At 36.1% G+C, this 27,066-nt stretch overlaps 1 protein-coding gene across 1 annotated transcript in view; it reads right to left on the reverse strand.

Moving 5' to 3' along the window:
* The window catches only part of ZDHHC17 (zDHHC palmitoyltransferase 17), a 77,368-nt gene that overhangs the window by 10,276 nt on the left and 40,026 nt on the right, over window positions 1-27,066 (reverse strand). Inside the window, exons 6-13 of the mRNA XM_082311291.1 lie at window positions 25,116-25,180; window positions 23,588-23,750; window positions 18,820-18,945; window positions 17,389-17,531; window positions 14,880-14,982; window positions 7,035-7,157; window positions 3,660-3,722; window positions 2,223-2,316 (exon numbers count right to left, since the gene is read on the reverse strand). Coding sequence (XP_082167417.1) covers window positions 2,223-2,316; window positions 3,660-3,722; window positions 7,035-7,157; window positions 14,880-14,982; window positions 17,389-17,531; window positions 18,820-18,945; window positions 23,588-23,750; window positions 25,116-25,180 — 880 coding nt within the window. The remainder of the gene's footprint in view (window positions 1-2,222; window positions 2,317-3,659; window positions 3,723-7,034; window positions 7,158-14,879; window positions 14,983-17,388; window positions 17,532-18,819; window positions 18,946-23,587; window positions 23,751-25,115; window positions 25,181-27,066) is intronic.

The raw sequence follows: 27,066 nt of genomic DNA on the forward strand, positions 1-27,066 counted from the left end.
TCTCAATTTTTCCTACTTTCAGCTCCTTGGAGAAGAATTTTTATTGGGGGAAAAAAGTGATCATTATTCTAAACCATAAAATAATTTCTCACGTACACAAGGCCCACCTCTGAGTCACTGCTATCAGAACAATAATTCAGTACGTCAGGATAACCCATGTAACATAACAGTTTAAAATTTGGCTCTAGCTCCTTTCATGCTGTTACTTGAAAACCAGATATCTGTTGCAAGTCTGCAGTTTGTGTTTGAAATGTAACTACAAATTAAATGAAATATACCTACAAGTTTAATAAAATCTGTTATTTTTCATCTTCAAGCAACCAACTGTAAAATACAATGCCATTTTGATACTCCATTAAAAAGATAGGTATAATCACCTTTAGAGACTGCTCACTGTAATTTTGTGGGTATGATGAAAATAATTTGCCCCAATTGCTCATTTATTTATTTTTCAAATAGTCTGCACTTTTTTTCAACCTCCTCAGAATGGTAAAAATATTCTCTCTCTGTCTCTCTATGTGGCAAGTTTTATCGCCAAAGGATTTATTTTAGAGCGTCCATACACACTCTTACCATATTTCTCAGTCCTATCTTTAGTAAAATTCTTATCCTTCTAACACATTTAAAGGAAGACTACAGAAAACACTTCCAAATTCCACCTTTCCAGAAAGGCGTGATTCATGTTTCCCTTTTTGGCAAACATACCACGAATGCTGTTTTAAGAACGGATTCTGTTTTGTCATCCTATGCTCAGAGTCGCCATGTACCAAACTGAGAGCGCCAGAGAAGCCATATAAGGTCATTTAGACCAGCAGCCCCTCCAGTTCAGGGCTGTTCCCATAGTGTGACTTCTAATGCTTTTTTCCCAGCCTACTTTCAAGCATCCTAATGTTTACTTTTACCTCCAGTTATCCCAATCTCTAGAAGAAGGATTCTGCTTTTCCATCACCATTCGTTTTTAAAAACCATTTCCTCCACCTAACTTAATCCCATTACTCACATACTCTCTTATTACACACAAACTAAGGTCTTTCCTCCCCCATCTGTTTTTTATACTTTTCAAGTTACTGATGAAAATACCAGATCTTTCTGTCCCATTAACAACTACTCCTCAGCACGCCTGTAAAACAAACTGTCACTAAACACTATCCAAAACCTGAGCCCAGCCCCTCCTGCCTGTTTTAATTAAAAATTTCTTAGTTCTTCATTGTAAGACATCTAAAATATAAACCAAAAGTAGCTCAGGTAGCAACATCAGTAGGAAATATAAAATAGAAGGGAGTGATATAAGTCCATCTCAGTGAGACTTTAGAGATGTTCTCTTACAATTCAAATGCCAGCATTGACTATTTTACTCTTGATCATAAGACCAAATTACCGTGACTATCTATTACTATATATATTTGGAAGGACTACAATGAAGCATTTATTGGCTGTCGGCTGTCAATGAATCCAGGTCCTAATTCCTCCCCAAGATTAAAGTTACCTCTGCTTGTGTCCTAAAAAATAAATCAGTGAAGCAAGCTGCACTCATTTCCTAGCTGTGAAGTCTTCAGTACTCCCTGTGTAATAATGGCTTTCAAGTAAGTTTCTCAAAAGGTACAACAGGGAACGGTAGCATTTAGAGACTTTATTCCTGTTCTATATCCGCTCCTTTTATCATCACAGAGAGAATAAATGACTACCTGGGGGGTCAAAAAGAGAATACCTCAATAGGAAGTCATTCTGTATCTAACTGATATGATCAAGACATTTTGAATACGTGTACTTTCCCATTAAATTTCTGAAAATTATTGGTAAAGATGAAAATTTTTATATTATATAACGGATAATAGTTGTGGAATCAGTACATACTTTTTCTGCAAACATTAAAAAGCAGTTAAGCTTTGCAACTTTTAATTACTAGAGTTTATGTTAACAAAAATACATAGATAGGAAACTGAATTAGACACAGAACAATTTTGAGGATGGGTACATAATAGACAATAAAAATGAGAATAATGCAGAGAATCGCATGTAGAAACAAAATTAAGCTCTACATTGAAAATGTTTTTCCTTCTACCAAAAGCCCACAACATTTTTTCTCAGACTTTGGCAGAAGCCGAGTCACTTGCACCGTGAAACGAGAACAGACAAAACCCAGCACAACACCCAGGGTCGATTTCAGAAGCTTCTCCCTTCTTTATCTGTTAAGACAACATCGTATTTAGCAAATTACTCACCTACACAGTTACCCACCCACGGGCAGTGGTGATCAAACTTCGCTATACATCGATTGCATACACCACAGTGTTTGGACCTCACTGGCTTCCGTATCTGTAATGGTTATTTTTAACATTTGTTTAGAATTGCAAAAAACCCTGACATTTTTATATAGAAAAAAAACCCAAACAACTCTATTTAAATGTAAATTGATTTTTGTATTGTTAACCCCGTAGAAAACTTCCAACTTTATGCTAATTTTAAAGCAATCTTAGCTATTAAGCTTAATCTATGTAACACAAACATCTATACCACCTCACTGAAATGATTTTCACACTATTTTTGTTATATAAAAAGGATTTTCTTTTTCCCATACAAATTTCTCCTATCCCCTTCAGCTGTTGAGCTTTGTATAGCAACCAGTTTCATTTCAGCTTTTTAACAATGAAAATACAGAATGAGTTTGTGAGTTCCGTGAGTCTGTCAGTATCATTCATAACTGAGCTCTAACGTAAACTCTTCCAGCTTATTTTCTACAGACAGGAATATGACTCAACAAATGGAACTCGGTGGAACTTAAAATGCTAAATTACTCCTAGGAATTTTTTTTTAAAAGGTCTTGAAAGAAATATAAAATGGCAATAAAAAAAGAACTGATATTAAGTGTTCTGAGATATATACATATATACACACACATAATTTTTAAGCTGTCACATCTGTACATAATTTTCCAGATTCAATTTTGGGACTATTAACATCATTCATTTTCTACATAGGTCAGAGCATTATAGTGTAACACTGATAACCTCGATAATTTTATATTTACTAGTTAACTTTCTAGAAAAGAAATGAATTACATTTACTGTGGTTACTTTTTTTTTTTCCTCAAGCAGTTACTTCCTTTTAAATTTTCTGTGGTGAAACTAAGTACTAACTAGTCCAAGGAAAGTATTTGCTTGCAACTTGGCAATCTTTACAAAAATTGAGATTTTTTTTTTTTTTCCCCTCCCCTCCTCTGATTACTGCCAAATTGAAAAATACACTTGATTTTTGAAAAAAAATCTTTTACTAGAAGCACCACATAATTTTACTATGAGTTACAGAGGTGGTGGAATGTCACCCGTGATTTTCATAACTTGTTAGATGTATAACCAGCCATCTTGGCAGATATATTGGATACTTGGGTTTCGACATTGGCAAGGTATTTCCACAGTGATCATTTTTTTTCCTGTTACTGTTGCAGGGTTTTTTGTGTATAGATATATTATTTATTGAAAACACTGCTTAAATTAAAGATTACAAATAAATCCTGCCCTTGAAATTGCATTATTAAGGCCAAAAATGTGTTCAGTATAGGAACATCTAATTTTGACCTAGGATTAAAAAACAAAAACAACAACAACAACAAAAAAAACCCCCACACATCAGTGCTACAATTGATTAAAAAAATACACTACCAAGCAGGTACTGCAAAATATACTGAGGTCCAGACTTCCTGTCTCTGCAAGTTCTACTATTGTCTGCAGAAAAAAGAGAAAAGAAAGAAAAGAAATTAGAATTTAGCATATTTGCAAATACTGACAACCACTGTAATAGCTGCTTCTGAGACCCAGGGCTGTGAACTCTATTCATTTCAGGTACTTTCTACACACAGGAACAACTTAAATTCAGCTGAAACTGATTTTAAACCTACTTTGTTAAACCAATACGCACATTTACTTCTAAATTAATTCTAGCTTATACTTATTCCTACTCTATCTAGGTTTAATTAGAGAAAAAGCAAGCTTATATTAATTGTATACATCCACACAGTGATTAACACCAGTTTGACTAACTTGTCGTTAAACTTACTAAAATTAATGCAGCTGAATTTCTAAACAGGAACACGAATAAAACCAGCCAGCAGGATCAGCCAGTCTAAAAACCAGACTTTCTTTCCAGAGGTATCCCATCACAACCTTTAAATCTATATTCACCTCTTTCCTCAGACGTTGAAGCTTCAAGAAAGAAAAGAAATAATGCAAACCAACCCTCCTCTTACAGGTAATGCTGTACTTTTGGGTCAACTGATACACAGAAGTAGGTATCAGTTAAAGCATGCCTCTACCTGCACACTAAATGACAATTTTTTTTTTTATTTTGTACACTCCTTCAGTACCCTTTTCACTGCTGGAACAGAAGGAACCTAGTAGTCTATTAAATGGTTTCCAACAAGTTTTAAAATTCAGCAGCTGAAATCTGTGCCGCAGGAGACTTAAATGACATTTGTGACATATGGAAAATATCCTGAAAACATCTTTTGCCAGAATAGCCTTCCTTGAACCAGAAGGAATTCACTCAGCATGAACAGACTAATGGCAAATAGATTAACCTACTGCTCCCTTTTAAACCACATATATTTTATGCATCAAGGTGGTTTCTAACTGCAGAAGCAATAAAATAGTCCTTGCAACTATTTTCTCACCATAGCAATATAAACATAACTTCCTTAATTAGATGATGACCACTAAGGTGGGTATCTTGACTGAAGCCGCAGAAGTTTTCCTTCAAAATAGTACACTTAATAGCTGGTTAGGAAAAAATTATGGAAACTTTTCCTCAAAGTAACCAGTAAAAGCCAGAGTTAACAGTCCAGGGGTAAATCGGTGTCTTAATGTTTTCCTTGCTTATCTCAGGTAAACGAGGAACAATCTTTACAGTTTTCTAACACTTCTAAGCTCTGAAAGTTGGACTATTTTTTCTCCTCGCTTGTTTTACTTCCATTTGCTACTGGCCCAGTATTCTTGCCTCCACCACTGCAACCCTTGAGATCCCCCCTCCAACCAACCACTGCCATTCACAAGCCTCTCCATGTCCCTCTTGCATCTTGCCAACTTCAGTACTCTACACCCCCCTCTGCCATTCCTCACTGCTCCAACATTTCCCACTACAGCACGTGAAATGAAAGAGCCTCCCTCACAAGAGTAACTTTTGTAAATAAACCAGATTAATAGAAAGCAAAAAACCCAACAAGACATATCCACTATGATTTCAGTGCTGTTGATGTAGTTTTTGATACCTTCATATATTTTGGACAATTTCAGTGGGAGTATACACTACACTCCAGACTAATGAAGGATGCACAAAGGAATGCACATGTTGTGATGCTCAGCACCGGAGTTCAGTATTGCCCACAGCAAGGCTCCAAAGCTCAGAACAGAACCGAACAAGAGCAGATAAACCACTTAAATGTAAGTCTCCTTAGAGGTTACAGCATAGAGACCCAGGAGTACTTGAGTTAGAGCCACGTTTTTGTGGTTTGTAAATGCTGGATCTGTATTATGTGCTTTTGAACTATTAATATTTGATTTTGAAAATTTGGAATTGTTTATTTATTACTTATTTACTTATTTTAAGAGTGACTTGGCTTATTTTGTAACACAGAAGAAAGGGCATGACATATCGGATGAATAAACATCTGAAATTTTTGCTTACTACATATTTCCAAACATACTTAACTTGGTCATCTGGAATTAAAAGAACTTTCTTGGTTGCTTATTCCAAAGCTAAAGGCTAACTCAGCATAAAGTATTTGGAGACAAATTACAAAAACATGAGAAAGCAGTGCACTGCACAAAGGTAAGACAGGCACCCTACAGTGGTTTATGCCCCTGATAACAGGCCATTTCACAATTTGGTTAGCTGCAACGTAAGACATCCAAAACATTCATAGCCATATGCAGCTGACTGAAGAAGTTGCATTTTACAATTCCTACCCAGTTCAGCAAGGTTTTTGTAACCACACTTAACTACTTAAGCAAGTAGATCAAATGAATTGCATTTTTGTGCAATTTGTTGCATCCGAACCAAAGTACAGTTGCTGACTCTTCTACTTAATTTAGTCCAGTTGAAGGAAGAGCATTTAGTCTGGAACTTACTTCAGCAAATTTGCAATAACAGGAAGGGAGTTTACAAAAGTAAATCTGCACAGTGACTATCAATTCAGTAATAAGTTATTGGAGAAAAAAAACCACCATCTCTTAAAGGCTATTATATGTTTATCACCACATAAAGCCACAATTCCAAGCATCAGATTTCAATCCACAGAGGTGTTTTCACAAATGAGTGTGAAGCAGAAGCACAAAACTCACTTTTGGTGGGATGTGAGCGTCTAGGAAACTTGTCCAAAATGAAACAAACAAAATGTTTCTGCTGCTTGTATGATTTTGCAACATTCAATGCTGAGTTTGGCTGCTGAGGACAATGTACTTCAACAAAAAGAAATTAGAAATGCTAACAATAGTGTTATAAAGTCTTAGAAAGATATCATTAGATCATCCATGTTTTCTCTAATATTTAAAAATATTTAAAAGAAAAAAAAAAATCCATCCCAGACCACTTGGGCTTTTGGTTATTTTTATCCTCAGTCAGTCTAATATTTTTGGACACAAAGTTAAGGAAAATTAGAGGCGTTTTAAAGTCTGGAAATTTTTTTTAGAGTCAAATTAACTAATGCTTATTCCATAATGGGTCATTTGTTTCAGTATGGCAAAATTCTGAAATTTCACGTTTTCATTTTCACCCAACTGCTTCATAAACTTTTTTATCTTGAAAATTGCCATTTTGTTACTCAAAATGACCCAAACGTAACTTTGGACCAGTAAGCACTTAAGCATATATTCCAAATGTAAAAAAAAGAAACCTGGGTGGCAAGTGAAAGGAGAACTTTTCAACACTTTAGACTTTTTGTTAAACATCAATTTATTGAAATTTCATGTACTGAACAGCAAACTACTCTGACCAACTGGTTGCAGGCTGCTGAAGATCAAGTTTCACATATCTCATGGCTTTACCTTTTTCTTTTGTTCTTCCGTGGCTTTGATGATTCCCGGATCAGATTTCCAGGATTTTCCAAAATTGTAGAAAAGTGCAACGCTATTAGCGAGGAATGGAAGGTGTATAAAGAAAAAATTGAGATGTGTTTGAAGTCAAGGAACCTAAAGTTTAAAACCAAATTTCCTCTTGAAAATACCCACTGATAATTCTGAAATAAAACGTAAATAAATTTAATTTTTACAAATGCCCTTGAGTCACTCTCTTCTGAATTAACAAAATTCACCACTGCTGTAAGAACTAGCTTGGTTCTCAGTACTTTCTATTGCTCAAAAACTTGAAAACTTATTTTTTAAAATGCTGTTCTCCATGAGGCATTTCTAAAGCACTTACCCTTCTAAAGAATGAATAACGATAGTTCAGTTTTTGTAATTATTTTCCCTTTTAAACAAATTAAATTCCATTAAATTTATCTTCTTAAAAGTATTTCCTGTTTTCACAATAAACATTTCAGAGCTCTATTTATAAGATAGTCATTTGACTGCCTATGTCTTCAGTGGCTTGAAATTCCTGTTAGATCCCAGAAAGGACTGTTTCTATCCATAGAAGGAATTGTGCTGCAATGACCACTGTTGCATGGCAATCGTGTTTCAACACCACTTATCTCCAAGAAAGGTATTGTCTGAAACCTGGTCCTATAAGGCGATACCCATATTTTACATCAATGAGTTATTTTTAACACAGTAATACATCTAATACTTACAAAACCACAGGATTTAATATTCTCTGGAAGTGTTTATAAAATCAATTACCATATAAAGACAGAAAATAACCATTAGTTTTAAAACATATTTCCTGTGTTGAATGACTTGCCATATAACAAGCCTAGTCTTACAACATGACAATTCTTCACAGAAGTAAAACATTTCTTAGCAATGATGTTGAAAAATCAAATACTTCAGACATGCCTCTTCCACAAAAGGTGGAAAATTATTTAACTCTCATAAACCTACAAAAGACTTGACCAGCCTGACTAAAGACACCCATCAGCTGTCAGTCATAACTGCAAGGAGATGCCACATTTGACAAAGCTGTGGCGGCAGAAGCCTCTGCAGCATTATCCAGGCAAAAAGGACACTTATTATTCAGGCACAAATCACTGCACACCCAAACTACACTATATTCTGAGTAACTTGGATGAATACTTCTCTCTACTTCGGTAGTCATTAGAACTTCTACTGTAATTAAAGTTTAATATATTGTGTGTTTGCATTACAAAACCCTGAATGTGAGACTTAAAAACAAGCATTACGTGGCAATCTGTACTGAGTTGGTATATAATTCTTTAAAGACAACAACAAAACAACCATTTTTTGCCTGCTTTGAAAAAATCGGATTTTGAAGTTACAATAGATGCTCAAATATATTCTACTATTTATCTACAAGTATATTCTATTCTGTTTGACTCTATTGGAGAAGATGTTTATTGAAGGCATTAAGCAGTATTAATCAGTATTAAGAAAAAATAAGAATAAGAAAAAAATAGATAAACTATCGATAAACAAATGTACACGATATAGATACAAGCAAATATTAAATGAAAAAAACCCAGAATTTTTATAAAATAACAGTAAGTATCTCAAATTCTTCTACACTGCTCTTGTGATGTGAAAGAACCCTGAAATATGAATAAATACAAGTAAGGCCTCTTTTTGCTTCTGAAATGCTAACAAAGTTCATGTGAAGCGTATCCCGAATAACTTTTGTTTTCCTTCTGTTGTGGGGAAGAATTGGCTGTGGATTTCTAATAAAAAAAATATTGGCAAGTTAAGCTAAAATTTTAATCATGTACCTTATACAGTAGAATGTTAGTATTAACTCACTAAAGGCTAATTAATCTTTCCTCTAACAAGCTGTTTCCAGCAAGTTTATAATAGGGGGGAAAAAACCCACCAGCTATGCTATAAACTAAACACTCACAATTCTGTTTGATACATTACAGATGAAAAGCTCTGACTTTAATATTTATACAATCTAATTTCTTCCTATTTTTCTTCTAAAATTACCTACTGCCAAGAGTAAGCTGGTTCAACTTATTTGTACAGCTAGAGAGAGATTACATTTTCTTTAGAATACTAAAAGTATCACCAGGGTTTTTGCCACAACAGTGAAAACTGTTTTTTCATTAAAAATACCTTCATCAGACATCTGTTACAAACAATAAAGGTACAAATGAAAAAAATTATATGACCCATTCCTAATTACTATACGTCATGTCTAGACCGTTAAAGAAGATAGGGGGAAGACAATTTATTTTCTATCCAGTAAAAGGGTTTTTATAACCTTAAAGTTTTAGAATTTTTTTTTACTGACTCAAATTTGGACAACCTGTGTGATAAAGAAGCCGTACACGAGTTGAAATTCAGTATGCAGAATTTTCCTGAACTTACCTTTTCCCCATTTTACTCCATAAAATAGAGAGAGAGCATAAGAAATTCCCCACAGAGGCTAAGTTTTGCCCTTCCTTTTATCACGTGGTGTCAGATGAGTGCAACACTAACAGTGTAAATGGTGGCAGAAGAGGTGCTTCTGTGCTGAGGATGCGAGATGTCGGGAGACTACATGAGAAAGTAAAGTATAGATGAGCAGTAACTATGTAAGTGGAGAAAGACAAGGCCAGCAGCATTTTTCCTTAGTATCTTCAAAAAACCATTTCTCATAAGCTTTAAGCAAAACTGGGGAGAAGGGATGAAAACCAACCAGACTTTGAAGGAGAAAGCAAAGTTAGAATTGTCTTCTCCAGGGTATTTCTGGCATCTGATGCAGATAAACAACTCCCACTGTGGGATTCTTCTCACCTGCCTTAAATCACTCAGTATGCCTTCATGCGCAACAGAAAGGAAAAAGCTACATCCAGTCTACCTTCAGTATCAAGATATTTAAATTAAGTCAGAGAAGCAGTGCCCCACAAGTGGCTATTTTCCTCCACTAGCTATGAAGAGAGCTTAGACAACTAACTTGGATATGGATGTCCACACTAGAGGTATCTAAAATCATGTTGAACTCCCCTCTGAAGTTTACTTCCAGAGAGATTTTAGCAACTTTGAGCAACTCTCAAAACTCTCCATATGCAAGACCCCCTTGTAGGTTTGCATTAGCTATAGAGTAGGGAATCCGTTCTCCACAGAGCGCATCTCGTTTCGTCCTAACATCCTCATTTAACACTACGCAAGGAAAAAAACATAACCATATTATTAAGGGCTGCAAAATGCATGACATGGCAGGCATTCACCTTCTCCCTGTCACCAATTTGCTGTCTTTTATGAGGTTTCCCCAGTTTTCATTCTGAGAAAAAGCAGAAACACCCATGAAACTCTTCCTACTTTTAGTCCTAATCAATATCCTTTAATTATTAGAACGAGTACAACAGGCTGAAAATTATTCCAGGAAACCACTTGGAACCAAAAAGACCATCTCATTAAAAAGAAAATTAAAACCCAAGAAGCACTCCACAACCCACGAGCGAGGTAAACATGTGATGAGCTAATTTTTCATCCTAAACCGCAGCCTATTTAAAAGGGCCCAAACACATGCAGCTTCCTATCACAGCTACATGTCACACGAGTCTGAAACCAAGCCAAAATGCACATTATATACCAAGATGTTCCCTTCCACTAACTACAAACCCAGTAATAAAGTCCTTTGCTCCTAAAGAGAAAAATCTGCAGCCAGTGTAATCTGTCACAAATCAACAGATGCTAATGAACGTGCCAATTCATAACAGCTGTGCACCTGGATCCAAGAGTCCAGGTAGATAACAGCAGACAGCTATACAAGAAGCCTCATTTGACTAGGCATTTATTAGACAAAATCAATTTTTAACCAACTGAAGCTCTGCAAAAGCTCTCTACCTCCATCTTCTATCGAACATAAAAAAATCCCTTAGCTTGCAAAAAAAATTCATTCATGGCCATCTCCCCTACTCCAGATTCTTTTTTTTTTTTTTTTTTTTTTTTTATTTAGAAAAAATATTTAGACATGGGAACAGAAGCTCTGGATAGCTGGGCCTGGGGTTAGGATTTTTTGGGTCTTTGGTTCCTCTAGAAACGTGGCTGCTGGCTTCCTTCTTTCCGCATGCAAGGCTTTTTGCTGTTTTTCTGAAGCTAATTTTGGTAATATGAATGGGGTTTTTGTTTTGTTTTTAACTGCTTAACTGTACCAATTGGCTTGTTACAGTTTTTAAAACACTATGCTATTGTAACATCTTTGTGAAAGCATGAAAATTACCATGAATTCTCTTACACTCAGTTTTTAAAATGATCCCTAATTGAAAAAGTGTGCAGTGTTTGTTTTCTTTCACCTAAAACCCATCAATACATGAAGTATATCTGAAATAAGACAATCAATACAGTATTAGTCAATGATAAATTATTTTAAAAATTATAAACTGGCTTATATCATCTAGTATGCTACACCAAAAAAGCTTAATTAATGAAAACTGCACACTCCCATTTGCACCACACAGAAGTGGTAGAACCAAAAACAAATACTGTGAATATTTTGGGTTACAGCAAACCCTGACATCTTAGAAAAACAGAGCAGTACAAGAACCTTCTGACATAACAGGCACTATTTGTTCAGCTGGAACTGAAAAGATTGCGTGAACAACTGAGATATGAACTCAGTACATGTGCCCCAAACTTTTACAGGACACAAGAGAACGTTCTACCTATAAATGCTAATGAAAAAGAATGAAATGTGAAATTCTAGTCTCACGTTATTAAAAGTGTACTTTTAAACTCTTTTTTTTTTTCCTTTAAAAATAAAACTAAATTAAAATATAGTGATTTAGTGTGTAGGATTTTTGACGGTATTTCCTCCCTACACTCTGCAAACATCAGAAGATTAGAATACACTAACAGAGCAAGACATGACTATCCCCTGTTATGGGCAAAATACAGTTAACGGGAAGCAGCAAAACAGTGGCAGGGAAGCATAGGACCACAGACTCATGTACCCATAAACACACAGATCAGAACTTCCTCATTCCCAGCAAGAATAGGATTTCTGTTTTAACAAATATACCAGACTCGGAAGCTGCTGAGAAAAATCCAATAGAATGGAAATGTTTACAAAAATTCAGTACACTAGATTCATCCAAACTGTTTGAATTTACTTTCCAGATCAGTCTTTTAGAAGACATGTCATTAAGACTTAGAATTTACAGACGTATTTTTCATGTGACCGCCCTGAAATTCAAGAAAACGCACTGCTGATCTTTGGGTTTGTTTGTTCTTTATGATAGTTTCGACTGCCCTTATCTGTCTCATTAGGATTAAACCCAAAAGACCAGATGATCTTCCAGACACCTTCAACATACCTACCGGAAAAAAAATTTTTTACCAAACACCTGAATATTAAAGTAACACTTGCAGCAATTAAGATCTTTATATTATTTATAATATAAAGTTCCAGTAAGGCAATTCGTGATAGCTGTTTAAGGTTAGAAACTTTTTTCCTGACCAAAAGATGGTCAGAATTTGTGAAAACTACCAGGACAGGTTTTATCACTTGAACATTAGAGAGCATAAAGTAGTACGCCGGTCTGCTGTAAGTAATCATATAAAGCTGTAAAAATACAAGAATCCTTTCTCCAACCACAATGCTGTGCCTCATGCTATAAAAATAGAGCAGGCATGCAATTTCGTTTTTTCCAATAAAGCGAGAGGGCAATTTTCCAGAAGAAGAAGAATGAATTTGGAACCTTATTACAAAGACTTCCAATTAAAAATCACCAATTAAAGGATGATGGCCTCAAGCACTAAGTCTCTAAAACTGCTTGTCAGAGAATTGTGTCAGCTCTAATGAAAGCAATTAGTAACTGAAGTTTTTAGACTACTAATTCTGCGTACAAAAAGACTGTTGCAAAGGTTTTGAGGCACCTACCTTAAATTACAGAAGCAGTACAGTATTTTATTGACATTCTGAAGTCAGACTTTATTAGGGTAATTAATTATCGATGGTTACTACTTCTAGTGGACAATGAACATTATTCTGTGACAAAAAAACCCCAATCTTCAAGTTACATTAATCCAAACGGCTAACAGAAATAAAAATCTAACCAAGTTGGTACAAATATGAAGAAAATAAGTGTCTCAGGATAAAAATCTCACAATTTGCCAGCCTTAAGGGACAGCTTTCTACATCAAGATAGAGGCCATCATCAAGTTGTGTTGGCTGTGCAGCCATTTTAAGGTGGACAAAGACTTTGATTTAAAGTTGCACACATTCTTAGATTTGGTTCAAGCTGATGTTATGTTAGCACAAGAAAGCATTTCACAGTAGCTCAACATTTGCAACCCAAAACATGTAGTAGCATTAGCAAACATGAGTTTCTAAAGAAAACCTACAAGGTATGGAGAGCTGAGATTCAGAAATGAGATGGTGGTGCTGTTATAACTGCCTCAGAAACTTGTATTCTATTATTGGCCAAGAGTCAGGTTTTCTTAACAAAAAGAACCGAAAAGCGACTTCAGTCTAGAGCCATGACATATTTAGACAGTTCTACTCCATTCAATAAAAACTGGAAAAGTATACCTCCGTTTTTAACTACTGCTTTTTAAAATGTTTTTCATAGTCATTTTGTACTCGTTTTGCTCATTCTGCAGTTACTAGCAAATTTAATTGAGTAAAAACATAGAAAATCAGGCCAGACAGAGAGACTAGTAGTACGACCAGCATTTCAAGACATACTCATTCTAATATCGATAGAAATCTATTTTTTTACTTAACAGCTACCAGATTTTCATTTTTAGTTTTTTAAACACGAAACGGCAGTCATCTCCAGTCACATGGGACTGCTATTATTCACAGCAGCACCTTTGCAAACACTGTCAGCATGGAAGCAAGGTCTCCTCTCTGTTCTCAACCCAAAAATGTGAGGCTCATTTAGCTAAGGTTGGAGACCATATTAACAAGATGATAAAAGGGTTGCACTGCTACTATCCTATTTCATGGTAGTGCCTTTGAGGATGAAAAGAAAACCAGTTTCTAGAAAAGTCAAGCCAACATCCATCATAAATATTAAGTTCACTTCAACTATTTACAACTGTAAGAACTGTATTAAACATTTAATAAAACATTAAACCTCTATTTTGTTTTCTTGCTTAATGTAATTGCAATACCCAAGAAAGTTGTTTAAAAAGTTGAATCTATTTCCTTAAGGTGGGTAACTGACATTCTTCAGTGAACTCTGAATCAATTTCTACCCCTGTGAGTACAAAAAGTTCGTATCTGGGCAGACAGTCAAAAACATGAAAAGATGGGCATATGCTGAATCTCTGTAATCTAGTGTTGTTAATACATAAATCTTGAAAGACTGAAAACACAATTAACAGATAGATCTAAAGTACTTATGAAATCAAATTTGCAAAATCTTTAGGAAGAACTAACTATAAAGCTAATTCCACTGGAATTGATATATACCATGAAATTATCTACTGCTTTTCAGAAAAGCAGTGTCTAAAAATGCAATCAATTATACCTTGTCACCTCACAGCCAGAACGTATTTTACAGAGTTGCTTACATTTCCCCCACTTAAGAAATGGGTAAAGCACAGGAAACTTTGCAGGCTACTGTAAGCCAATTTTGAGAAAAATCTTTCACTTCCTGAAGCAAAGCAATAGCGTGCACATTTTTAAAGTGATAAAATAATTACCATCAATATAGAAAGCAATGTTTAATGGAGATAACCATTGCAAAATTTTAATCAGTTTACTTACTCTTATATGTAGGACATATCCAGGCATTACCTCATACTACTAACATGAAAAAATATTATTTATTACTGTACACAAAAAAGGATATCATTCCAAAACCAGAAGAACCACGTCACGTACATCCAGAATTTTGTTGCCAAGTATATTCCAAGAGGCAGTGCACTGTGCATGGAGTGATCAAAGAATGACCTGTAAAGTAGGAGCAATGTCACATGATAAGTTTCAACTTATAAAATGTAAATCCTGAACTACTGCTTCTGAAAAACACTTCCCGTTAAAATATGCACTACATGGGATACTGCAAAATACGCATAAAAACATTTTCCTCACTTTTACCTTCAAAGTTCATGAGAAATTCCTGTTTTCAACCTGTCCAGATGAAGGGTCATGACTGAAAGTTATTTAATTAAAAATTTATACATTTACTTTTGAAGTCAATGTCAAGAACTAGACAAGAAAGGTAGAATGAGTAAATACTCACACTAAAACTATGCTGTGAAAGCAGTTAGAAACCTGTGAGATTCCTAGCCTACATGGATAGTGGTTGCAAGCTACATTTACTTATGAGATTTCAGTGCTAAAGGTATTTTGGAAACCCATACAATGAAAATTACACGTTAAAATTACTTCACTAAGAAAAAGCTTAAGAGACCTTGGTGTTATCAGCCTACATACTTGAAATATTTTAGATTCTTGAATATTTTGCTTCTGTTACAGCTGCCAATAGAAAGTCGGAAAAATCCCAGATTAATTCATTTCCCATACCATTAGATTTGCAAAGTTCTAAGATAAAATGCTGCTACTTTAATTAAAAAAAAAAAAAAAAACCTAAGCCATCAGAATTATTTTCACCTCTTGCTCTTTAAAGTCTATTCTGAATAAAGTCGAATATAGTTGAGACAAAATAGGTAAGTGACTAGGTCACTCCATATTCAAGAAAAAATTGCTAAGCATATCAAAAGTCACACTCTAAACTACTAAATTCCTTGAAATAAAACTTCTTCCATCATCTGCCTAAACATCCTTACATTGATGCATTTTGCTTTTTGTCCTGGTGGTGCTCTCAGGGCTGCCACAGACAAATGTGTGCACCTGGTAGTTTCCATTTCACTCCTTTACTCCCTTGCAGTAACTGTCTCTTCTCTAATGGTAGTTTCTTAGGTCTTTTGAGAAAATCCTACAAGGAAGATGAGCTAAGACGGTGAATAATAAGTGAATATAAATTTGGACTCACAGTAGTTACTCAGCAGTAATGTTTTTTTCAGTGATTTCTGTGCATTTTTTGTGTGTTTGAAAGGAATAGGGAGGAAAACACAGCTAAGCAGATCAGCTAAAATTCAACAGGGAAAGGAAATACTACTAGAATAATAGCAAAAGTTTCATTCAAACCTGGGCTTTGTGAAAAAAATTTCAAAGAGTATTTATACTAAACATTAAGCAAAGGACAAGAGAAAGTAAGAACGTTAATCCTGAATACGCGTCAGTTAGGTCAAAAATATAAAACTTGACAAAACATAGATCTTGAGAAACTTGAAGAAATCTTGTTCTTGTTTCCTGCAGGAGGTATGGTTGAGGATTTGCACTGCCAAATAAATTCTTTGTGGGAGGAGGTCAGCAAATTGCACAGCCTCAGAGATGACAAAAAGACTGAACAGATCATCTCCAAGATCCCGCAGAGACAAAAGTCTGATGACCCGCACCTTCCTCCCAGTGTACTAAGTTCACTAAAATTCTAGGAACTTGGTTAAGGAGCAGATATATTTTCTTTTCCTCTTTAAACAGAAAGGAAGAAGAAGCAAGTGGTTCTAATAAACATGACATTCAATGCCAGAAAAGCAGAAAGCTCGTAAGTATGATAATACAATAAGTTCTTCTATACCTGCCACACATGACAGCAAAAAGCAAAGGATAGATGAAGTAGTCTACAGATCTTGAAAATCAGTTGGAGCATGCCTGCATGTGTATGTGTGTGCATGTGTATACGTAGGTGCATTTACAGATATTTAATCACAAAAAACTAAAATTCTTTATGATCAGGTAACAAATTAAAAACATTATTAGAAAGCAGCCTTTTTCTTTAGTCACCCCTTTCCACAACAACAGAAGCTACAAAATCTGACTCTGACTTCATTTCTCTCTATAAATCTCTTTAGATGCCTTTGTGTATTTAAATTCTAAAAAAAATAGGTTTTAATAGCACACTTGCATGTATCTTTTTTTCTATTCCTTTCTAGTAACTTTCCCCTTGACTTCTTTCTGCAAAATTCATGCAGATAACTCTTTGTAGACAGACATTCAGCACCCTCCTCTGGATAATGACTGAATTTCTGTTCTGCTATTAGCTTCTATTGGCTCAGTGGTATTCACCCAAGGTAATTCCATGGCTATTTGCAAGACAACAGAGCACTACAAGAGCTAATGTCGCACAGAATCTTCCCCAAAAACAGTAACAAAAAAATTCCGACAGAGAATTAATGTTGCATGTCAAAAAATCATACAAAAAATAGAAGTTTAAGATTATTTATCCAATAAAGATGCTAGCAAAGCATTTCTTGTGTGCACACTAAACAGACAGTGTCCTGGTAAAACACTTACTTTGAAAGAAACTGCACCATAGCCCAAACGCCACCATACATCAGCCCTTTAATGAGCCAAGAATCAATGTCTAGGTCTGCTATAAACCCAACCAGCCAAATAACCAGGAAAGGAGTTCCCAGCATCACCTTCTGACGGAATTCCTATATAGAAACAAATATCAGTAAGTAATCCTATTTTCAGGAACAGATTGGATAACAATATTCTGTAATAAATAGGACAGTCACAAAAACTTAAATAAATTTTCAGGAAGCTCGACATAGGGGGAGGAATCTTCAAAATTTTTTCTCATTTCCTATATTTACATATCTCCAATGAAAGTGCAAGAAAAAAATCTTCCTAAAATTTTATAACAAATCAGTTATTTATTTGCTTATTTTAGAAGAACTGTCTTCTAGAGACTTTGCTGTTAATCCAGGATAAAGGCAACAGTAGCTCTTTTTTTAAGAATATGTCGAAGTGTATAAACTACTACACAGTACATGGTAATCTCAGTGAACTTTACAGACTGCAGTTACATAAGTAATAGGAAAAGTCATACTGAAGCACCTATGAAGAAAGATAGGACCTTTTTTATCTTATACTATGTGGGTATGATTCCTGATGAAGGCACTGAACTCCTTCTAGATACTCAAAGCACAGGCACTATGCACATGTACACACAATGCAATGCACAAATCACTTAAAGTCAATAATCACTGCATTATTATATTACCACAGGATTAAAGCACAGGCTGTAGCCACTGCTACATCGAGATGCAATGTATCTTTACATCAAGAAGTTGTAACAAATCAGTGATAGCAATACTTAATATCTATCACAACACTCTGCTTGGTAAGCAAATATTAACTCTATATAAGTTATCAAACTATAGGCAGGTAGACAGTTCTTCAGGCTAGAGCAATATGTTACCCTTTCTACTCTCATTTCTTGCCTCCTCCTATCTGCAGTATTAAATCATAACCTGAGAAGAAAAAGGCCTCCACATTAGAGATTCATATATTACATTCTACTGCCAAGACTGACTGCTTCTTTCATTCAACACAAAACACTACACAATTAGAGAGGAGATCAGAGTTCAGGATATCTAAAATGCTTCTTTCCTTAGATGTTTGAGAGTCAGCTTTGTGAAAGTCTTGGCTATCTCCAACAATACCAGACCACTGGGTACTTTCCTAACATTCAGTTAGCTCAAAAAATAAAGGTAACTGTGTGGAGGCTTAGGGTTTTCTTTCCTCCTGCCTTGAATAAAGCTGGTTTGGTTTTTTTTTCTTTTGCAATTACTTTCGTCATAACAAAAAGATCTTTCCTAAAACTGAAACGTGGGGAAACCACAGTACTGAACTGGTTACCTTAAACAGACACACCCACCCCCCCAAACCACCACCAGCAGTAATATTGATTTACTTAAGTGTTATACTACTCCTTACCTTATCAGCTTTTAGTTTTCTCAGAAAAGATGGACTGTCATATCCCTTTGCCTGTCTTGCTTCTTGTAGGTGATTGATCATCCAAACGTTTTTTCTCTGTTTTGCTAGATCAAGTGGTGATTCTCCCTGCCAGGAGTACAAAAGTGGGAAACATCCAATTTAAAAACAAAACGCATTCAGAGCGCTTTTGAAACAGAAGATTGGCAGGTAAAAATAATATATTTTAAATCAGTTTAAGATACATTTTGGCATACTTTTTGCTCTGCAGCTTACTTGACACCAAACATCGTTCATTCCTTTTGGTCTTTTTCACTCTCTCATAACTATACATGCGTGGACAAGTAGAATATTAAATGTGTGATCCTGATAATATATATGTCCTGACATAGCAATATTGTTGCCTTTGGCATAACACATCTACGTTTCACTGTTCTACACACAGTCTACTAGTCTGTAAACAAAAGACTGTGCTTCCCCCTCAGCTATTGACAGGCAGCAGAAATCAAGCAAAGAATAAGAACTCGTGACCCACTGGATCATGGAAACTCTCCCAGTCTAAAGCCTGACTTCTCAGTTAATTCTCTGCCTTTTTGGCAGAGTGAAGTTACTAGTGTCATGGAATGTTTCTATAAGGAATTTTTTCCACAAGCTTAATATTCTTATATTCATCTCAGTTACTGAAGTCCTAGGAAGAAAACGGGAAAGAATAAACTGATTGCTCATGTCCAACTTATTCCAAACCTCTGAGCTTTTATGCTTAGCTTGTGCTTCACGTACTTTGGGTGCTAAGCCAGCAAGGGTCCATGCTTTCTCTTTCCCTACTTTCAGAGAGAACTGACAGACAAAGCAAAAGAGAGACACAGAGAGAGATACAGGGGCCAAAGGTGCCTACTAAACTGATTTGATTTTATTGCTTTTTAAACATTTAGGAAGAGAGCTAAATAGAAGTTATTGACTGGGTCTAAAATTATAGAGGAGGCAAGAGACAACCAACTGCAGGTACCTCCAGCTTCAGTTTTGCTTTTGACTCCTCCTCTCTTCTACTGGAGTTAACTCCCCTCCTAAACAAACCATTCATGGAGGCTTGAAAAATGGCTGAATCCTCCATCGCTCGGCCCCCTCCTAAAAAAAAAGTGAGACAGGTACCAGAAACTGACATTACCCAGAAAGGGCAATAATTACTATAGACAGAAGAGATTTCAAAGATTAAAAAGTACAGTTAGCTATCTATATCCCATAGAAAGAAAATGGGAATCAAGTACTTAACTGTCATTTTTGCCTTTGAAATCTTGCTCCAAATCTCTAAAAGGAGAGTAAATAGCACAGACTACACATTATGAGGTGAAGTTTTTTGCTACTTAATAGGATCTTGCTCTCCTTCTGTGCGAGCGTTTAACTAGCAAAGTCAGTTAAAAAAGAATAATCTTTTGACTTAACTTGGCTTCAGAGTTATTTAGCCAGATGTTTAAGAAACAGATTAAGTTAACTCCACCCTCAACAGAAATGCCTGAAATAAACTATGGTGCCTGCTTCACCACAAATTTAATAGCACCTTGAATTGCTAATATCTGGAAAACGCCAGAGATGCTGTTGTTTTAATATCACCTTATATATCCAGACTGTAAAGATTACCTGTGGACAAGCAATCCCCTCTGGGAGTTGATCTCCCAAGTAAATCCTGAAGTTGTCTTGGGGTCCAGCTGAGCATCCCTTCCACTAGAGGGCCATGAGACACCTAGGAACTGCCTAGATAAAAAGATTGAGGGAGCTTTAAAGAAGTCTTTGACTATGCTTCTTATCATCTGGCCATTTTAATATTTTCTTTGTATTCACAGGGGTGGTGGATGGCTGACTTGCTTAGAAAGAAAAAAAAAAAAAAAAGTTGGGGAATTTAATCTAGCAACACACATAGTTTGCCAGCAAGCTATGAGGCTTCAATAGTATATATTTAAAGTGTTTAGACAGAAAGAATAATCTGAAGAGTCATTACGATAGGGAATTCTACATGTAGACTTCCACAGATAAGCCTACAGATACACTGCATAATCAAGAAACTACATGTAAAGTCCATTCAATGATTCATTAACAGAATTTAAAAAAAAAAAAAAAAAAATCTTCCTTAAACCATAAAAGCTCTTTTAGGTCTCTATCACTCCCTAGTAAAAAAGCAGCTTCTACTTATATTTAAATAAAATTTACAAGTTTCTCCTTGGCCCCCAGTGATAAGCTGACTCCCTGTGAAATCCTGTCCTCATCTGCCCAATCTGTCTACTGGTGTGGCAGATAATTTCTGTAACAAAAAAACAACCAAACACAAAAACACTCTACTTTGACTACTGAAAAGCAGCTTCCAACTCCAACTGTAATGTAGTTCTCAAAAAGGAAAAAGAAAGTGTCTTACTACGAAAAGAAAAGTACTATTTTCTTGTACAGCATAATATAAAGAGGATGAATAACACAAACAGGACAAATGCACTGCTTGTATCAAGCTTTATTCTAGAATAAGAGTGCTATTGTTCATATACTTCTCACTGTCACGCAAAGTAAAAAAGCACCTTACTGAGATGACTGGTTCCAATTTGTTCCAAACCTAGGCAGCGAGCAGCATGCGTCTTAACACAGGCTGCCTAGAGCTGATAACAACAAGGTCAAAGCTCGCACCTAATATTTCAGCCACTTCATAATTTGAAAAAGATGAACGGCTTTCAGCCAATGTATTTCTTTAAACTTAGCTGTCTTACCACCGTTTGTGGTCAATTCCATGGGCTATCTGAGAAAAGCACTTCGCTAGATAGTGCTGCAGAAATCTGGACGTGACTGCAGCAGAAAGCAGCCTTTCACGATTCTTTTTATTTCTGGGGAAACATGAGGCAGACACTTAACCGGTTTTTGGCTCAAAGAAAACTTTTTTGCTGAACAGTCAGAGGAGAAGCACAAAACTGAGTTTCTGTATACCTATAAAAATCAACAAAATTCTCATGTTTCCTATATGTCTACTATCACCCAAATCAGCATCTGTTATAAAGCCACTGGCAGGATGGCAAAACTGCCAGTACTAGAATGATTTGATCCTCTGAAGATCCTAGAAACCTGGGAAGGCATGCAAGAAACCTAGACTCCACCACAGAAGGCAGGCAGTGGTTAATGAAACCAGGCACGTGTCTTCTGGCATGACTGGAAAGATATCATGATCCAGCAGGTTCAAAACCCTATTTTTCTACTGACTGCTGCTGTCTGTCAATAAAGAAGGAGAGACCAAGAACTGCTTCAGGCTAGCAGATACTTTTTCATTTGGCCAAAAACATACGAATTTTTATGACAGATTTCATAAGAGTCCAGAAATGTAGGTAAAGTGATGACCTTAAAACTCTAATCACACTAACCAGTCTGCGAAGGGAAGCAAGGTATGACATGCTAATTTTTTTTCAACAAAAATACCTTAATTTTTACCATTAGGTAGCATAGAAAAAAGCTTTTCAACATTTTACAAGAAGTGAGACTAGAAACATAATTCATCCACACGACTGACCTTACAGACCACAAATAATTATTATATATTCACATCGGTACATGCAAGAGGCTAGATGACTTGTTTTAAACACATGAAAAGCCATGTGATTTTTCTAATGAGTTTTCATTCATCATCGTCAGTATTTCTGATATTCTACAGTGGATGTAGGACCTAGAAAGGTACTAGCAAAATGTGACTGCACCCTCAAAAAGACGGTTCCATGCTGTTCAAGAAAAGGGATGTGTGTATATATTATTTTAGCATATTTCTATCACTTGTGGCCAAGCAAAATACACCCTGGCCATCTTAATCAGTAGGTAAAATGCTGAAAGGTCAAATAAATTCAATTAAGTATTTCATATTTTATAAATGTAGATTTACAGCTGTATTTTCCAGTGTAACCACTCCACCTGTAACACTCATTAAGTGAAAAATACAAATACTTGAAGAGAAATCGAGTAGATAATTCTTTTTCTGAAAGTGAATTCTTCTCTGACACCACAGAAGAAACAGATTGGGTGGTGACATGCATCTAATTTGATACACAGAATAGTCTGGAGGCAATGGACAAAAACACATTCAATAGCCGCACCTTTCACTGCTGGAGAAGCTTTTACAGACTCCGAGTCTATGGCATAAATTCTAACAGCTGCTTGGCTGGTCTAACATATGCTAGGGATGGGCTCTGCTCTCTTCATCATTAAGAGGTTCTGGCAGAGTAATCAGGTAACTTAAAGTTCTGATGCAAAAGAGCCCATTTTCTTATTTTACTCCTGGTATTTTTAGGCCTCAACTTCCTTACTGCCACTGGGCAGTACTAGGGCTTTTGTATGTATATGCCTAGTACTAGGCATATACTAGGGCATTTGTCATCTCTCTGGAAGAGGACAGAGATGTCTCACATCTCACTCCAACAAACAGACCATCACCCCAGAACTTCACTAGAAGATATTCAGTCAGATTTCCAATTTTGCATCCAAATGCAAGGGTCTTCATGCATGCAGTCTAATCGCACACCCCATTCCCATTGCACATAACCATTGGTAAATTATTTACATGAGTACTTTCGAAGGTGCAAATTTAGTGCAAATCACTGTTAGGAAAAACAGATTCCCAATTTAAATATTAGTGACATGGCTTTTGCTCCATCTTCATGATCCCACCATACCCACAATAATAATCTATTTTTGAGATTTGTCATAGGCTCTGTTATTTCTGCCTCAAACCACTTACAACAAAAACAGACCAAGTGTTTACCTTTATATTTTGAGCATCAACATTAGCTCCAGCTTCTAACAGAAGACTAATAACTGTAGTATTTCCTGCTAGCACAGCCCAGTGCAATGCTGTGTTTTTGTGATATTTGTCTCCAAGATTAACAGAAACATTAAAGGTAAGTAGTAATCGGGTTGGATCCACACTAGAAAAGAAAATTCTTGTTAGATCTACAAAAGAGGAACTCAAATACACACCAACTTATTGTTAATGAGTTCAATTTCTATAAAGAACGTTGATCAGGTACACTATGTAACAGCAAAGTGACTTTTTTTGCTGATGACTATGAATGGCTCAAATTCCCTTCCCACCAAAAAGCAACCACAATTCTGTTGACTTTTAAAGCAGCTCAGTAAGACAGCTTGTTTCGGGGTGTCACGGAACACATTTGTTATACAATTCTGTTTTTACATTTACCAAAACCTAACAGTATTAATAGATTTGTAAAAGCATGCACATGATTACGTACTTGGCAGATAACAACCAAAGTTCAAAACATGCTGTATTTCCAGTTCACATTCCAAAAGATGAAAATAAAATAGGATGATAATGTCAGTAATGGTAGGTATTTGTAAAAGCTAGCCTATGTTCCTCTCAACAACTGATGGTGACAGGCTTCCGAGCAGATATCTAATTCAGACAAAGTTGCTCTTTGGAGAAGTGTTACTTTACACCAACTTTTTCCAATCACCTCCACAGGAAAATTTACTTTCTAAACTAAAAGTTCATATTAGTGAGTACTTCTGCATAATATCCTCTCTCTTGAATAGGTCATTGTACTGGTTTTGGCTGGGAGCAAGTTAATCTTCTTCATAGTAGCTCCTATGGTGCTGTGTTTTGGATCTGTGACCAAAACGGTGTTGATAACACACCCATGTTATAGCTATCGGTGTGCAGTGCTTACACAGCATCCTTTTCTGTTTTTCACACTGCTCTGGTAGCGAGTAGGCTGGGGGTGGGCAAGAAGTTGGGAGGGGACACAGCTGGGACTGCTGACCCCAACTGACCAAAAGGAAACTCCAGACCATGTAATGTCATGCTCAGCAATAAAAGCTGGGGGAAAGGAGGAGGAAGAGGGAACATTTGGAGTTATGGCATCTGCCTTCCCAAGTAACCATTCCAGGTGATGGAGCCCTGCTGTCCTGGAAATGGCTGGACACCTGCTTGCCGATGGGAAGTAGTGAATGAACTCCTTGTTTTGCTTTGCTTGGGTGCACAGCTTTTGCTTTATCTATTAAACTGTCTTTGTCTCAGTCCACGAGTTTTCTCACTTTTACCCTTCCGATTCTCCTCCCCACCCCGCTGGGCGGGAGTGAGCAAGTGGCTGCGTGGGGCTGAGCTGCCTACTAGAGTTAACTCACAACAATCATAAATGAAGAAAGATAAAGTGGCAATTGTGGAAAGAGCATTGACTAGTTAAACCAAAAAAGCTTCCAAAAAAATCAAAACCAGTCACTACTATATGCCACTTAGTTATCAAGAGAAAGTCAAAACTGCAGTGAGGTATTACCTATGTGTTCTGTAAGCTGCCCACATTAAAGGTGTCATTCCATTTTGATCCATCATATCTACATCCTAAAAAAGGAAAAGAAAAAAAACTGGTTGGTGAGATAAGTAAGCACGCTCAAGATCCAGTAGATACAAGGTTTGCAATGAGAAGCAGTATTTTAAGACTAACCAACTGAATTGGTGAAAAACTGGCAAGCTTTCAGTACATAACAAAATAGTATTTAAAAAATGAAAGCAGACATTAATACCACTGTTGCAAAAATATAACCATTCCAATATATTTTGGAAACTAAGGAACAGTCATGCTGTTTAAGACTAGTCATTTCTATCTTACTATTAATCTTCAACATAAAAGATATATATACACACACGCGGTGTACTATTACGCTCAAAAGCAGGAGAAAACTAAAATAATGCACCAATCTTTAAAAAAATACTTGATAAATTAACATAAATACCATGGCCTGAATCCTACATACTACTGAATGCTAGCTGCATCTATTTTTCTACTTGCAAAGCAATTTTCCTTAGTTCACTCAGTTCCAAAGGTATTTAATATCTAGGTATCAAGTCAATGGATGCTAGAAGATTTTTAAGTTTAAACAAAAGCCATTAATAAAAACAACCTACCCAGAAATAAAACTGATCTATATCAAGTGGTGACTAAACTGATGGCTAAAAATAAAAACCACGTTATTACATTTAACAGAACATAGCCACAGAATTACAAAACAGCACCATCCAGACTGTTCTCTTAGATCCATCAGAAAGGATCTAATACCTACAGCTTTTTTTCCTGTTGTAGATCCCTGCCTCACTAACATGGAAGTTGTTAATTCCTAAATACACTGAGGCAGATTAGACTCTCAAGCACATTTGGGCAAGTTCCACAGACCACCCCTAACAAACTTACTCTTGAGCTAACTTGATGCAAGACCTGAACAGTTTTCCTTAGAGGCAACAGAGCTATGTCAGTGTTTCCTATGCTACTCCTCTTAGTCCTTACTAGGAAAATTAGGTTGGAAGTGCTTCAATGAAGTCTTTTGCTACAGAAACTACTGACAGAAACCCAGAAAGCTGATGATGTTGCTTTCTACCACCCCCAGAACCTTCTTCTCCAGACCAGCAGTCTGCCAAATGCCCAGCACCCTGGGATCCCTGCTCACGGTGCTGCTAGCCTGACCCACGCAAAAGTCTTCCAGAAAATACAATGTAGTTCTTCCAAATAATTGCTTTTAAAACATCCCTAGCCTGCAGATAACTTTACATTTCAGAGTTTTTACTCTGTTGCTTAATATAAAAAAAAAAAAAAAAAAATCAGAAATTTAAAAAACAGTTGATGGAGAGGAAAGAGAACCATTACTTTTTTGTATGGTTTGTTCAGAAAAGAGTTACATGGATTGAAACCAGGATCCAAGTCTGTTTGCCCACAGTACTTGTATAGATTAGACCCTTTTGAGCCTACTAGGACCGCACAACCGTTGCCACTCCCTTTAACCTCCTGTTGTTGAGATCCTGAAGGAAATTACAAGTGTAGCCTAACCTCAAGGTCATTCATCCTTGAGAAGCAGGACTTTGATTCACAGGTCACACTGTGTGAACAACATATTTTGAAGACAGTACAAATTACTGTAACATGAACAATCACTCTTTCAGCTACAGTTTTCTTACAGAAAAGCAATTCTTTCTGACCAATGGCAGGGACCTGATTGCCTGGACTTAAGTAAAATGATTCCTTCAGTGATTCCATCTGAACAAATCAAAACTGTGCTTTGCACACTAGGTGACACTCAGCTGAAAGAAAAAAAAAAAAAAAAAAAGCCATGAGCTCCAGACAATTCCCTGTACATAAATTACCTAGGCAGGCTACAGCTAATACTCATATTAAGGTACAGCATGGGCTGAGGCAGATCCCTTTTCAAAAGAAGTCTAACAAGAGCCAAAGCAACTAA

The sequence above is a fragment of the Platalea leucorodia genome (assembly GCF_965183815.1).
Source record: "Platalea leucorodia genome assembly, chromosome: 4".
Classification (NCBI taxonomy): domain Eukaryota; kingdom Metazoa; phylum Chordata; class Aves; order Pelecaniformes; family Threskiornithidae; genus Platalea; species Platalea leucorodia.